The 14,710-nt window shown below is 45.4% G+C and overlaps 1 protein-coding gene across 1 annotated transcript; it reads left to right on the top strand.

The window, feature by feature from the left end:
- The first annotated feature begins 6,567 nt into the window (after positions 1-6,567).
- Positions 6,568-14,501, top strand: PHF23 (PHD finger protein 23). Its single transcript, XM_030187670.1, has 5 exons — positions 6,568-6,645; positions 7,346-7,377; positions 9,906-10,001; positions 12,764-13,388; positions 13,701-14,501. Exons 1-5 carry the CDS (start codon positions 6,612-6,614, stop codon positions 13,913-13,915), a joined length of 1,002 nt encoding a protein of 333 aa, XP_030043530.1. The 5' UTR covers positions 6,568-6,611; the 3' UTR covers positions 13,916-14,501.
- Positions 14,502-14,710: the final 209 nt, after the last annotated feature.

The raw sequence follows: 14,710 nt of genomic DNA, 5'->3' as shown, positions 1-14,710 counted from the left end.
AAAGAAACATGTCATTTTTTTAAAGGGGTGTATAAGATAGGGCCGTGGTCACGTGACAGCTTCCTGATAAGTGTACAACTAGCTGCTTGTGTTCTAGTTATAAAAGAGACCAGTTTGTGGTATAGAAGAGACTTGCCTTTTGTCTGCACTAGACGGAGATAACAGGGCCTGCTTCTAACCAGGGCAGGGGCTATGGAGTCAGTCATGGAGTTGGAATCGGTAAAAATGTACCAACTCTCACTCCAGTTTAAAAATTTTTTAAAAACATAAATCAGTAGGAGTCAGATAGTAGAAACAAATAAAGAAATCTGAGTTTTAAAGTTTGGTGTACCAACTCCACAGCCCTTCTGCTAACATTTCTCAAGTGTTGTTTAATTGAGCTGGCATAAAGGTAACAGCAATGAACCCTGTGCCTTAAAATTCCACCATAGAATGGATGTAATAGGACAGATAAGGATTGCAAAACCAGTGCACAAACTTTGACTTAAACTGGAGTCCGCCATGTCATTCTGGAGCATAACACCAGCTTTCCAAACGGGTGTGAAGCTGCCTTTTTGTGCTATGGGTCCTGATCTCCTCTTGAGCCTGAGCTACAAGGTGGGGTCTGCTTTTGCAATGTTGGCTCTTAATGGGATGCTTTGGCCATAATCTTATAAAGCAGAATTTCGAACATAGAATGGAAAGTTTCTGTGATGGCTTCTGGTGTATTGCAACATTCTCACCAAGCTCAGGAAACTTTAACAGCATGCTTGAGCATATGCTGGCATTTTCTCTCTTCTCCTGCTGTTCCCTTTCAGTTCATCACAAAGCTGGACTTATAGTCTAAAGAGGGCATTCCATGGCAAAACCCCTGTTACTGATAACCAACTTTGCTTTTTCTGTGGACAGATAGGGAATATGCACACACACTTGTGATGATTATCACGATGAGGGTTGCTAGGTCCTCTTGCACTTCTGGTAACCTGTAATAACTGTTAACAATCAAAGGTTTTGTACACGAGTAGCTATAGTGGGTCAGATCCGTGGTCCATCTAGCCCAGTATCCTGTTTTCTAAACAGTGACCAAGCCAGGTCCCAAGTACCTGGCAGAAACCCAAATCGTGGCAACATTCCAGAACCCCAAAGAGTAACAAGATTCCGGAATCATAACAAAAAGCAAGAGTCCATGCAGAATGTCAAAGAGTAGCAACATTCTGGAACCCCAAATAGTAGCAACATTCCATACTACAAATCCCAGGGCAGCAGTTGCTGCCCCGTGTCTGGCTGTAGTATGGCTAAATCAAATACACTGTCCAGGTATGAGGAAGAACGCATGCAGTGGTGCTTGGTAAAATTGTGGACGGAGCTGAGCTTGCTGATCGATGCTGTTAATGGATAGCAATGGCTACCCACTCTGATGGAGCAGAAGTCAATACTATCTGACATCCTCTAAGACTATGTCCTACTTCAGGAAGCAGGTGAAAGCTTGGCTCTTCAACCAGGCCTTTACTGGAAGAAGTAACTAACTTTAGTCTCACTGACACGCACAAGGAGTACTCAGGCTGCATATACTGCAGCAGGACATGTTTATCCACTCCTACCCTTGCTGAGATAACATTTAACCATTTCTCTGACCTCACGTGCAACTTTCTTTAAATCAATCACCTTATTTTCTAACTCTTCCTACTTTCTTACCCTTTGCTATCACTTATGTTCTATTATGTATTGTGTTGACATTGTAAATAGTGTACTGTGCCATACTTTGTATTGTTTTTGAATATTTTTACCCAACGTGTAATTAGACTCTGGAATTCGTTGCCGGAGAACGTGGTACGGGCGGTTAGCTTGACGGAGTTTAAAAAGGGGTTAGATAGATTCCTAAAGGACAAGTCCATAGACCGCTATTAAATGGACTTGGAAAAATTCCGCATTTTTAGGTATAACTTGTCTGGAATGTTTTTACGTTTGGGGAGCGTGCCAGGTGCCCTTGACCTGGATTGGCCACTGTCGGTGACAGGATGCTGGGCTAGATGGACCTTTGGTCTTTCCCAGTATGGCACTACTTATGTACTTATGTAATTGTCTATTGCTCATGTTTTGATCTATTCTTACTGTACACTGCCTTGAGTGAATTCCTTCAAAAAGGTGGTAAATAAATCCTAATAATAGTAATAGGGTGAAGTCATTTGAAGAACTTTGAGTGTTTGGGTTTAAAAAAAATGAACAGTTACCTCTTAAGTAATATTATAGGGCTTGTTTCTAGTACAATGTGTGTAGCACAAATTCAAGTGAATGGGAATGGATTTTTTTGGGGGGGTGGGGGAAGGGCAGAAGACTAGCAAGATAAGTTGTTTTTTTTTTGTTTTAGTTAGAATGTTTTCCATTGCATTATCTACTATGCGAAAACAACAAAACTGTTCATATCAGAGTGAATTACCAACACTAGAATAAGCCAGATCTATATATCTAAAAGGCAACCCCAACGTTCTGAAGCCTCCACGGAAGTTGAGGTGCCCGAGATATCCGGTGTGCCCTGGAGTGTCTGCACCGCCCTCGCGTCAAAACGTCATGACGTCGAGGGCGGAGCTATAACACTCGAGGCCCGAAACCGAAACGCCACATGCATGGCCACGGAGGCGCAGCAAAAAAAAAAAACAAAAAAAAAAACCCCACACACAGCGACGCGAACACCGAACAAGGCAAGTAGCTTGGAGGGAGGGGGCCCCTTGCTAGCGCCCGTTTCATTGCCCTCAGAAACGGGCATTTATTCCTAGTAGTTACATAAAGATCCAGCTATCATATAAGGCCTAAACGCTACTTTTTCTTCATTTAACAGAAAAACCTCTAATTGAGGTGGATCAAAAACTTCAAAATTTTTCTCAAGGATAATCAAACAAGGGAACTTGTTTAAAAATAAAAAACAAATTGCTCCAAGCGCCAATACTTAAAACTTTATAGCCAAGAAATTGCTTCCTTAAGGCTTTTGTTGATCTACAGAAATCAAAGGTTTTGATGTGTAAGTTAAGCATAATCTTAGTTAAAACTACAGCATAAGTATGGGAATTGCCCCATTGTGGGTGGGGTTAATGAACGAGGGCTTGAAGTTCTCTGATAGCTATCATTGCCGCAGGTTATCAAGAAGTCTTCCAAACATTTGCCCAATGGGCTCAAAGAGTGATTGAATAAGTTGGTTTAGAGCGAGGTTGAGCTCTCACAACAAGCAGCTTGTGGATGGGCTGTTTTATGTGAAGACGTCTTTGCATGGCTTAAGAGAAGGGGATGGGAAACTGACTTCCTGTTGACCTGTTTACAGTAGACTGTGCTGGCAGGAAGGGGAAAATGTACTGTATTTGTCTTGATGTCTATTTCAAAGGGGACCTCAAGTTAAGAACCTCAGGAACCCTGAAGCGTTTTGCACATAGGTTTGAAAAAAGCAACCACTAAGTTTTGGCAAGATTATTTTTTTTGGTAGTGGGAACTGGTACCTATGCACAGCAAAGGTCAAGGTGTTTTCCTGCTACTCAAAAATAGGAGGAAAGGGGGGGGGGGGGCTCTGGCCCGTACTAAATCTAAATTGATTCTTTGGGAATTGTTGTGCTGCTCATATAGTGAAATGTTGGCTGGCTTCCCTGGATCTCAAGGATGCCTACACTCCCAATTCACCTCCCTGAAAGTTCTTGTGATTTGCCCCTTCTAGGCTTCTCAGAACCACAAATTTTCACAAAATGCTGTGCCATGGTAGTGGCCCGCCTCTACTGACTGGGCCTATAATTGCTACTGTGGTGACTGGTTTATTTCAGTCCAAATGTAGTAGGAAGCCAGCAACTGTCTAAACACCACAATACAAACACTAGAACTACAGGGGTTTCTTATCAATAAAGAAAAGTCAAAATTAGCCTTGAAACTGTCCTTTCAGTACATTGCAGCACTTAGTATAACTAAATATGTTCCTGCGATGCTGAGAAGGAGTATTCTAATGGTTAGAGCAGTAGGCAGAATGGATGACATGCACATATGTGACGTTGCGTAGATGACCCTTTATTCTGACATAGTATGCCAGTTCTTATGAGTTAAATGTAAAATACAAACAGCCAACTTCAACAACAGGTGCAGATCAAATCTTAGCCATTTCTCCATGGAAGTCACCATCCAAAAATAAAATTCTGATCTTGTCAACTGAGTAATAGCACCAACACTGTTTGCTACCAGGCACATTGTGAAATAAAGCATCATTTTTTTCTTTACCTTTGTCGTCTGGACATTTTGTTTTTCTATCATATTCTGTTTCGTTTTTCTACTTTATCTATCTGCTACTATCTAGTGGCTGCTGTCTATTTGTCATTTCTCCTATCGTATTCCATTTGCTCAGTACCCCTGACTCTAACATATTGATCTATCCCTTTTAGCGCCTTTCTTTTCTGTCTTTGCACACTCAAGTTTCACCCTCTTCTTCACCTTTCTCATTTTTACTTTTCACCAATCTACCTCTCCCATTTTCTATCTCCTACCTTTCCCAGCAACCTCTTCCTTTCTATCTTTCATTGGGGGGGGGGGGGGGGGGGAGGAGGGGGGGTTGGAGAGAATGTTTAGCTGTTATGGACAAATATGATACAGATGATTAGCAGTTGGTTGTGAATGGGCAGTGGGGACGGTAAGGGATAAAACTACCTGCTGAGCACAAGGTCTTTGGTTGCCCAAACCCCCACCAGGCTCCATGGATCTAAGGGGGTATCCTGTCCGAAACAAGAAATGGGCAATGGAGAAAAAGGATAGTTGTCTCTGCTCAGGAGCAGAGGCAGATGTGTGAAGACATCGGGGCCTGAGAAAGCAACCCCCAAGAGCAGAGAGGTGACCTACTCAGTCTGGAGCTGGGTGAAGGGAACTATACAGCTGGAGGAGGACAGACAATGGAGGTCAGATCCTCAGTTTGGTTCAGCTACTGGGGAAAAGCCCAGTGGGCCATCTGCTTGGATGGTGAGACAGATAGCAATCCCAAGTTCTACTGGGTGGGATGGGACAGAATCTGAAAAGCAGGATCTTGATCGATGGTGGAGAAAGTACCACGATTGTAGTATATTTTTACAGTTGGTGTTTTTCCTTATTGGGACTATTGAGAACTTTTTAGTTAAGCTCTTTTACTTCACTGTTGATAAAGTTGAAACATTTTTATAAAATCAGAGCCAGTGTGTGAGTGGACTTTTGCTACAGACTTTAGAGTGGAAATGTGGTGGCACAACCCCCTGCCCTTGGCCTACACCTAGCTCATCAGACATAACACTTTTTGTAAATCCTGGTCTGGTACCTATGCCAAAGAGCTGAGCTGGCATTTAGAGCTATTCACACCATACCAAGAAAAGGGGTCTTGTCTTCTGCCAGTGTCGCTTTACTCATACTTAACCCCTCTCCTCAAGTCGCTTACTGGCTCCCTATCCGTTTTCGCATCCTGTTCAAACTTCTTCTACTAACCTATAAATGTACTCACTCTGCTGCTCCCCAGTATCTCTCCACACTCGTCCTTCCCTACACCCCTTCCCGTGCACTCCGCTCCATGGATAAATCCTTCTTATCTGTTCTCTTCTCCACTACTGCCAACTCCAGACTTCGCGCCTTCTGTCTCGCTGCACCCTACGCCTGGAATGGACTTCCCGAGCCCCTACGTCTTGCCCCATCCTTGGCAAGCCCACCTCTTTAACATTGCTTTTGACTCGTAACCACTCGCCTCCACCTACCCTCCTCTCCTTCCTGTACACATTAATTGATTTAATTTGCTTACTTTATTTTTGTCTATTAGATTGTAAGCTCTTTGAGCAGGGACTGTCTTTCTTCTATGTTTGTGCAGCGCTGCGTACGCCTTGTAGCGCTATACAAATGCTAAGTAGTAGTAGTACTTTACAAAGCTGCAGAGCCATTATATTCCTATGGATGTCTCAGCATTTATTGCCAGCTGATATTTACCATAAGCTAAAAATGCTAGGCGGCTTTGTAAAAGGCCTCCTGAACACGCAAAGCCTTTTTAACCTTAAAAACTACAACTGCCAATAGTCAATACAACCTTAAGGGGAAGATTTCCGTTCAAAGGACTACTTTGCCCAAGTCAAGGAGATCGATGACAGGAAATGGTGTGACGTCACAAAGCTGAAGCCGGTCCAGCGAGGGATGTTTTCATTCTCCCCACCGTAGCTGTCGCCATCTTAGCATACCTAAAACAATGTAACTGATGGGGTGAAACGCTCCGTCTATTGGCTTCATCTCACGCAATGGGTCAGATAGGCTCACGCCGTCTCCGGTCCCGGTAAACCTCCTTGGCTCAAGCGCCGGCGCCTTTTCGGCTTCTTTCGGGGCGGCAATGCGCATGCGTGACTTAATGCTTCTCGGGAACTGTAGTTCCGAGGGCGCAAATCCCCGACGGCAAGAGTGGGGAGGCGCGCGTCTTGCCTACCGGGAGTTGTAGTTTCACGAGCACGCTTCCGGCGTCTGTAGTAACAGCGAGGAGGATTAGGGCGGTACCACAGTTCCCAGGGTACCGTGCGCGGGGAGTGGGGCGCGCAGGGGGAGGAAGGCCGTCTGGGGAGGAGGGGGAAAGGAGCGGAGCGGGGAGGAAGCCGGGAGGGGCGGCGGCGGCGGAGGAGGAGATGTTGGAGGCCATGGCGGAGGCCGCCCCGGAGGGTGAGAGACCGACTGGAGGGAAAAGTGGGCGAGCAGGGTGGGGGGGACCAAGTGGGGAGGGGGAGGAGAGACGGGAGAAAAAGACTTAGGAAGGGAAGGGGGGAGGGAGAGAAGTAGAAACAAGGTGAGTTAGGAAAGGGGGGGGGGAGAGAGATGCGTGTGGACGGGCAGAAGTTAAAAGAACGGCCACGAAGGAGGACTCTTTGGGGGAAGAGGGGGGGGGGGGTGAGTTCTGCAGCCAACGATCTCTCCCCCCCCCCGCCCCCCGCATCTCGGGATCAGAAAGGGCCTGACTGTAGGGACTCAAAAAGTGAAGCCTTCTGCCAGTCCGATTCTTCTGTCCTTTCCTCCTAATTAGTGGGCTAAGTTTTTTTTTTTTTGGTTTGTTTTCTCTGTTTCTCCCCAGCGCCCCCCCCCCCCCATCTCCCCTCTCACCAAATCCTGGACACCGCTTCATGCCTTTTTGATCCTTCCATTGCTCCCTCTTTTTCTCTCTCTCTCGATCCCTCTGTTCTGCAGTCTTTCTCCTCCTTGTAATTCATATGGAAGTGTGTTTGTATGGACAAAGGGGGGGGGGGGGGGGTGAGGCTTTGGTGTGTAAGATTTGTATGGTAGAAGTTGATGTTTTTACAAAGAAATGAGGAGTGTGTTCCCTTCGTACTTGACTCTTAAAGTGTGCTTTTCTCATTCCTTCCTTCAGATCTGCCACCAAATCTGAAAGTAGAATCGCAGGTGAGTAGTTGGAAAATGTAGGAAATAATAATATTTATGTGACTTTTTTTGTTGTTGTTGTGTTTCTGTGGAAGCCTTGGCCGTTTTTATGACATAGATTACCGATGCTTCTTTCCCCTGACCTGCTCAGAGCCCAGCTCAGGAATAACATTCACTCCAGGGTTGTCACCACCTACACACAGTGGATCCATGGGATCCAAGTTTTACCTGAACCCACACATAGTACTGGGGTGGCTCATTAGACATTCCTTTACATGTTTCCTGAATAAATGTCTTCTATGCCAGTAATGAAGGAGCAGTATAAGACCAGCAAGGTAAGTACATCAAATTTTATTACATAAATGTAAATTATATGAAACAACAAGTCCAGCAGGTATATAAATCAACAGTCCAAAGCCCAGTAGTAAATCTTGATGAAAGGGCCAACGTGTTTCACTGTATTGTCTGCATCAGGGACTTGTGGTTTTCTGGATAAGACTGGTCTGTTGGTCAAGGGCAAATGGGAGTCTGGGAGCATCAACAACGGGAGTAAGATGGGGAGGGGAAAAAGCAAGCAACAAATTTTAAATAAGTGATATGATGGAACTTACTCCTCTGGGTTATAATTCACATGAGCCGCCACATTATAAAAAAAACCAAAAATGGCCTTATAGAAATTAACATAATAAATACGCATACTCTATAAAAGACTCCCCCCACCTTTTTTTTATTACGGTTGTATAAAAGATTACACTTCAAAAGAATCCAACTCTTGTTATCTCGAGTGGTTTTTCTAGATATGACGTTTATCCAGCCAGTGAAAAAGAGCTTGGGGTCGCAGGCTCTCGCCTATTTCAAGACAGTTGTATGGAGATGCAGAATCAATAGGAATCACCAGTAAAGCACTTACATCAGGTCCCCATGTGAGCAATCCTGAGTTCTCGAAATCCAAAGGCTAGAAAAACTTAAAAGGGCCGTATAATGCCAGTCTCACCAACTGGAGGAACCAGGGACCTAGTCCAGAACAACTGTTTGGTTATAATTTTGTATAATTTTAAATGTTTTCTTGGGGGTTGCATCATTTCAGAATGGAACAGTGACAAAATATTCTGAGTCATGCAGCACAAGGAAATGTAAATAACTGTTGGAACAAATACATGAGATCCCTTTCTGTAATTAATAGAATACAGCCCCGCTAAAAACCTAACAAATAAATTAAGCTAAGGAGTTAGCTTTCTAGAAAGTGGCTTCAAATTGTTTCCTACCTGTTAAACTAACCACCACCTCCAAATCAAGCATCAGAAGTATGTATAAAGTCAGCCGCAGCAGGACAGCTCTTTAAACGCCGTCGATTGACAGCTGAGCCTGATTGAGGCAGGATCAGATATTATGTGAGTTATAACCTGGAGGTTTAAGTTACATCACCTTTTCCGGAGATGGGAGGGCGGTAGAACGAGAGGACATGATATGAGAGTGAAGGGGGGGCAGGAAGTATTTTTTCATGGAGAGAGTGGTAGATACTTGGAATGGCCTCCCGCGGGAGGTGGTGGAGATGAAAACGGTAGCAGAATTCAAGCATGCGTGGGATAAACATAAAGGAATTCTGTGCAGAAGGAATGGATCCTCAGAAGCTTAGCCGAGATTGGGAGGCGGGGCTGGTGTTTGGGTGGTGGGGCTAGTTCTGGGCAAGACTTCTACGGTCTGTGTCCTGAAAATGGCAGATTACAAATCAAGGTAAGGTATACACAAGAAGTAGCACATATGAGTTTATCTTGTTGGGCAGACTAGATGGACCGTGCAGGTTTTTTCTGCCGTCATCTACTATGTTACTATCACATCACTTATTTTGGTTGCTCTCCTTTTCCCCTCCCCCTCTAACCCCCTTTGTTTGACCAGCATGTAGGAAATCACAAGCCCCTGATGCAGGCAGTGCACCGAAACGTGTCAGGCCTTTGATACGTTTTTATTGTGCTTGGGGGTTTGTATCCCTGCTGAACTGATTTCAAGTCATTTTTATTTTAAATTTTATGTAATACGTGTTGATCTACTTATCCTGCTAGTTCCACACTGCTCCTTGGTTGTTGGATATTGTTTGCAGCAGCCGAGTTTGCCTCTCCTTGTTTTGTTGCTGATTCTGTGCCTCCATTCCTCACTCCCAGGGTGTGTGGGCATCCATGTTTGGATTCGGGAGCTTGGCCACCGTGACCCTCCCTGCCATTCTGTCCCCTCCCTGCTCTGCCTAATCTTTGAACCACAGATTTCATAAAGGAGCAAATTTGAATCTTTTCCTGGCCCTGTCTCCCCCCCCCCCCCCCTTTTAAAAAAAGTAATTGATTTTTAGACAACTATAATATTCAAAAGATATACCTATACTCTGTTTAAGAATCAAGTTGACCTGAATATCGAGGCCATCCTCGTTCGAGCGTCAGATATTGAAATAGAGAAAACTTACATCGTAGGAGCGACTATAAATGAGTAGTTTATTTTGATGTAAAGAGATCCCCTTTTTCTGATCCTCTGCCCTTATGTTTTTCCTGTTTTACTCAAAGCCACCAGAAAAACGGCGGCGGACAATCGAAGACTTCAACAAGTTTTGCAGCTTTGTCCTGGCTTATGCCGGCTACATCCCCTCGTCTGCAAAGGAGGTGAGTGCCGACAGCGTCCATGCTTAGGAGGTCTTCTCAGATAGTCGCAATCCTATGCTCTAACGAGGGGAGAGCCTGAAATGTGTATAGCAACAACCAGTAATGTCTATCAAGCAGCAGAAAAAAGAGAAGTATGTGAATACGACCTCCAGGACCGTCTAGTCTGTTTCTTTCTCCCTTCTGGCTGCAGCAGTGCAGACTCCGTGTAATATAACTTACCCTTCACTTCCTCACCGCCGAGTAATCTTGGATTGGCATACAGGAATATCTCCTCTTTTTCTCTGCTGCCGAGGATCCTCTGCCTGTCCCAGGATTGATTTTCTCACTGAGATTTCTTCGTGTCCATCCCAGCCTTTATCCCTCATTTTCTTACTGCAGAGATTTCCTTGTGCCTGTCCTCTAATGTATCCCTCACTCCCTTTCTGCTCAGGATGTTCTGTGCTCATCCCACGTTTTGATTGGTTGATGTGTTTCCCCACATTATTTTTAAAGAATCCGTTGTACACCATGCTGGGTACTTAGCTGCTGTACGCTGTGAAACTAATGAAAATGAAAGCCAACGGTGGTATCGGATTGCTGTAGAAGACTTTGGGTTCAGCTCCTTAGGAAGCACCGGCGAAACAGGAGCTCGCTGTCGGACGTACCCATTAGTTTCAGAGCGTACAGCAGCTAAGTACCAATTTATTTACATTATTAAATACAACTAAAAAAGTTTGACTTAAAAGTTTGAATAACAAGGTTTTTTTTGACTCATGACGATATTCGCCAGCGGATTTACCTCATGAAAAGAAATATTTCAAAATATACGCTGAGCGAAGCGGTCCACTGAGTATCTGAAGTCTTTTCCTCGAAGGATATAAAATATCAAGCAGAGAGATTTACTTGCTGACAGTGGACTTAATATTATCTTGTTTCGAGCAAGTACCAGGTATAAAGTTAATAATACTTAGACATAGCAATGTAACCAGCACCCACCTCTTCATCATTAATTCTTGTACATTCTTACTATTCACTAGTTAATACTGTTATTTTAACTTATAAATACCCATCTTTATTTTTTCACATTTGTACCCCACATTTTCCCACCTATTTGCAGGCTCAATGTCCAGGGATTTTAATGTCCGACATCAATGTTTCACCCGAAGACGAGCTGTCTCAACTCCCCCCCCCCCCCCAAGCCTTCATTAGCACCAGCTCTGCTTTTACTATTCGTGACAAACCCCAGGGGTGTAATTATAAGTTAAAACAACAGTATTAACGAGTGAATAGTAAGACTGTACAAGAATTAATCGGGTGAGCCGACGAAGAGGTGGTTGTTGGTTACATTGCTAAGTATTAGCAATGAGCAGCGCTGAGGTCAGCAATATACATTGAATATTGTGAATTAAATAAGAAAAGTTATCTTTGAATACTGGATCGTCAGAAATTGATCTATTTGAGAACTTTGAAAGAAATTGATCGATTGGATACCAGTGACAGAGACTGTAGACACAACTGGGAATTTATGGAATACTAGTGCCCGCAGGTCAGCAGGCAGAGACCTGGTGTAACTGTGAGCGCCTAATTGTTACAGGGACGAGAGGGACGAGAGGAACTTACATGTTAGGAAGTATTTTTTTCACGGTGAGAGTGGTGGATACTTGGAATGCTCTCCCGCGGGAGGTGGTGGAGATGAAAACGGTAACGGAATTCAAACATGCGTGGGATAAACATAAAGGAATCCTGTTTGGAAGGAAGGGATCCTCAGAAGCTTAGCAGAGATTGGGTGGCAGAGCTGGTGGTGGGAGGCGGGGCTGGTGGTTGGGAGGCGGGGCTAGTGCTGGGCAGACTTCTACAGTCTGTGCCCTGAAAATGACAGATACAAATCAAGGTAAGGTATACACAAAAGGTAGCACATATGAGTTTATCTTGTTGGGCAGACTGGATGGACTGTGCATGTCTTTTTCTGCCGTCATCTACTATGTTACAGATACTTGTAAGTTGCATGTGTAAGTGGGAGCCCTGCCCGTGTGTACCACCTCCTTTCATTTATGTACTGTTACTGCCTGAGCACATTTCTTGCACTGTCTCGGGCAAGTGTACAGTTAGACCCATGAGTACTAGTGCACGTAAACAGGGGCATCTAGATTAGAGCTGCTCTTTTAGATGCCTGGGACTTTTGCAACCTTCATGGTTGTCATAGTGTGGTTTGAAGTGAGCTTTTTAGTCAGACGGTAGCAAAATGCGCCCTTGATTCTAGCCGATTTGTAGAAACTATTTGTCCCAAACAGATAACGGCTGAATGGACTCAAATCCAGAACTCATTGAGCCTGCCATGAGTGGGAAAGCGCGGGGTACAAATGTAACAAAAAACAAAACAAAACTCGGTGTATATATTAAGAGGCAGAAGGCTTAGCCAGGGGTGGTGGTCAAGTCTCCCACTTGGCAGTATAGCACTGAGGAGGGAGGAATGGGAATGGAGCCTAGATCTTCTTGGGAAGTGCAGAGCTGGCAATGGAATTGAGCTCTCTGTATTGGACAGTGCAAAAATAAGAAGGTGGAGCCAGGAATGGGACCCCTGACCCTCCTGCTTGAGCAGAGTTAGTAAGTGGATTTGGGAATAGACTCCAGGGTCTCCTGCTTACATAGCTGAGGGTAGAACCCAGATCTCCTTGGTAATACAGAATTCACATGCTTTGGTAGAGGGGCTGTAACTGACCCAGACCCCCCACCACCACCAATGTCAGTTGCCTAAAACACTGACTGTATTTCCTTTCTCTCAGGAAAACACCTGGATCCCGTCTGGCTCCAACTCTCCTATCCAGACAGAGAGTGCTGCCGACAGCGATGGATGGGAGTCTGCCCACTCAGATCTGCGCACGATTGAGACCTTCATGAAAAAGGCAAAGTCATCCAAGAAAAAATCGGCCATCCGGCGGCTGAAGTCAGACAGCGCTCTTCTCGAGAAGATGAAACTGAAGGATTCTCTCTTTGACCTCTCTGACAAGGCCCGCTCAGACCGGAAGAAGGAGCGGAAGAGCCGCAAGCCAAGCCTGGAGGGCGCCAGGAAGAGCCATGACGCTGCACCAGAGAAGCGTTCCCGCATCAAGAAGAGCAAGAAAAGGAAGTTGAAAAAAGTTGAGAAGGAAGCAAAGTCATCACCGAGCGAGACGGACTCTGAGGATGCAGAGGAGGAGGAAGAGGGGGACCGGGAGGGGGTGCAGGGCCTGAGGCTATTGTCCTCTGGGGCCCGGGCTGGAGCCTTGGAACTACAGGGCAGCCTCATGCAGAACCTGCCTGGGGCGGAGGAGAAAGACTGCGTGAGCACAGAGACCAGCCAGGATGGGGACGGCAGCTCCAGTGAGGGGGAGATGAGGGTCATGGATGAGGACATCATGGTGGAATCAGGTTAGTAGGGAGGGGTAGACTGGGAATTACTAAGCATTACTTTGGGAATGAGAATAGACAATGCCATCAACCTTTACTTTCCTTTGGACCTGGCCCCTTATTCTGCAAGGAGACCTTTCCTGGTACCTGATCTTCCTTCCATGGTTGCAGTTGGTGGCTTGAACCCAGCTAACGATAAGGGCATGTGGTCCAGTACTTAGCCAGCTTGTACATATATCGTACCCTTTGTTCTCCGCCTAGTAGGTGTCGTCGGGGTGGGATGCAGCTCTCGATGTGTCTTTGCGATAGTACTGACCCCAAATTTCTTTGCAGGTGATGACTCTTGGGACCTGATCACATGCTACTGCGAGAAACCATTTGCAGGTCGTCCCATGATCGAGTGCAACCAGTGCAGCACATGGATCCACCTCTCATGCGCCAAGATCAAGAAGACCCACGTGCCGGACATCTTCTTCTGCCAGAAGTGTAAGGAAGCCGGCCGCCCCCACGTGGAGCCCCACAAGCCTGGCACGAAAGGGGAGCTATAAGCAGCAGGCCTCCGTGGCCCCTCGCCCTGTCGAACTCGGGTTCTCTACCCTGACACCCTCCGTTCCCGGAGGAAACAGAGTCGAGGGGGGGAAAATGCAATTTGACCCAAGGTCACGACACCTCCACCATCTCCCGTCAACAAGAGGGAAGAAACCGCTCCCCCAGGAAAGAAGGGGAGGATATTAGGGAAGATGGACGGACAAGAAACATTAAGAAGACTTTTGTTAACGTGTCTTCTTTCTATGGCCTCTGCCAACTGCCTGGACTTCTGTCCTCCTCCCAGAGCAACGGCAAGCGATGACAGCTACAGATCTCCTCTGACCATTTGACTTTACTCTTGATAGAAAGAAGGAAATGTTTTCTTTGTGAAGAATTGCACTCGGAGATCTTCTCCCTTCCGCCATCGTCGCTGATTGGCGTGCAGAGATCATCCTCTTAATAAGGGGATGGGATGGGAGAGTTTCTCACTAGCCTATGACTTGAGAGGACACCCAAGAGTTTTGTTGTTTATAATTAGAGAATTTTTGCTTTTCGTTTTGGTTTTTTTTTTAAAATTGTTTTTGATGAGACGAAAGAGCCTATGTGGGGGGGGGGGGGGGGGGGGGGAAAGAAGGGACTGAAAAACAAGTTATGGTTTACATAAAGAATTAAAAATAAACAAGTGAGAAGGTCTGTTTAACGTGTCATGGAGGCTAGTGGGTCAGGGTTGACCCTAGAGTGACCTCCTCCACAAGTTGACTTAGCACTGTAAATAGATGAAAAGTTGTGTCTCTGGATTTTTTTCTATAGGATGT

The sequence above is a fragment of the Microcaecilia unicolor genome, chromosome 14 (assembly GCF_901765095.1).
Source record: "Microcaecilia unicolor chromosome 14, aMicUni1.1, whole genome shotgun sequence".
In the NCBI taxonomy this organism is placed as follows: Eukaryota; Metazoa; Chordata; class Amphibia; order Gymnophiona; family Siphonopidae; genus Microcaecilia; species Microcaecilia unicolor.
The sequence above is the reverse complement of the archived record's forward strand: the minus strand, read 5'-3'. Positions and strand labels throughout refer to the sequence as shown.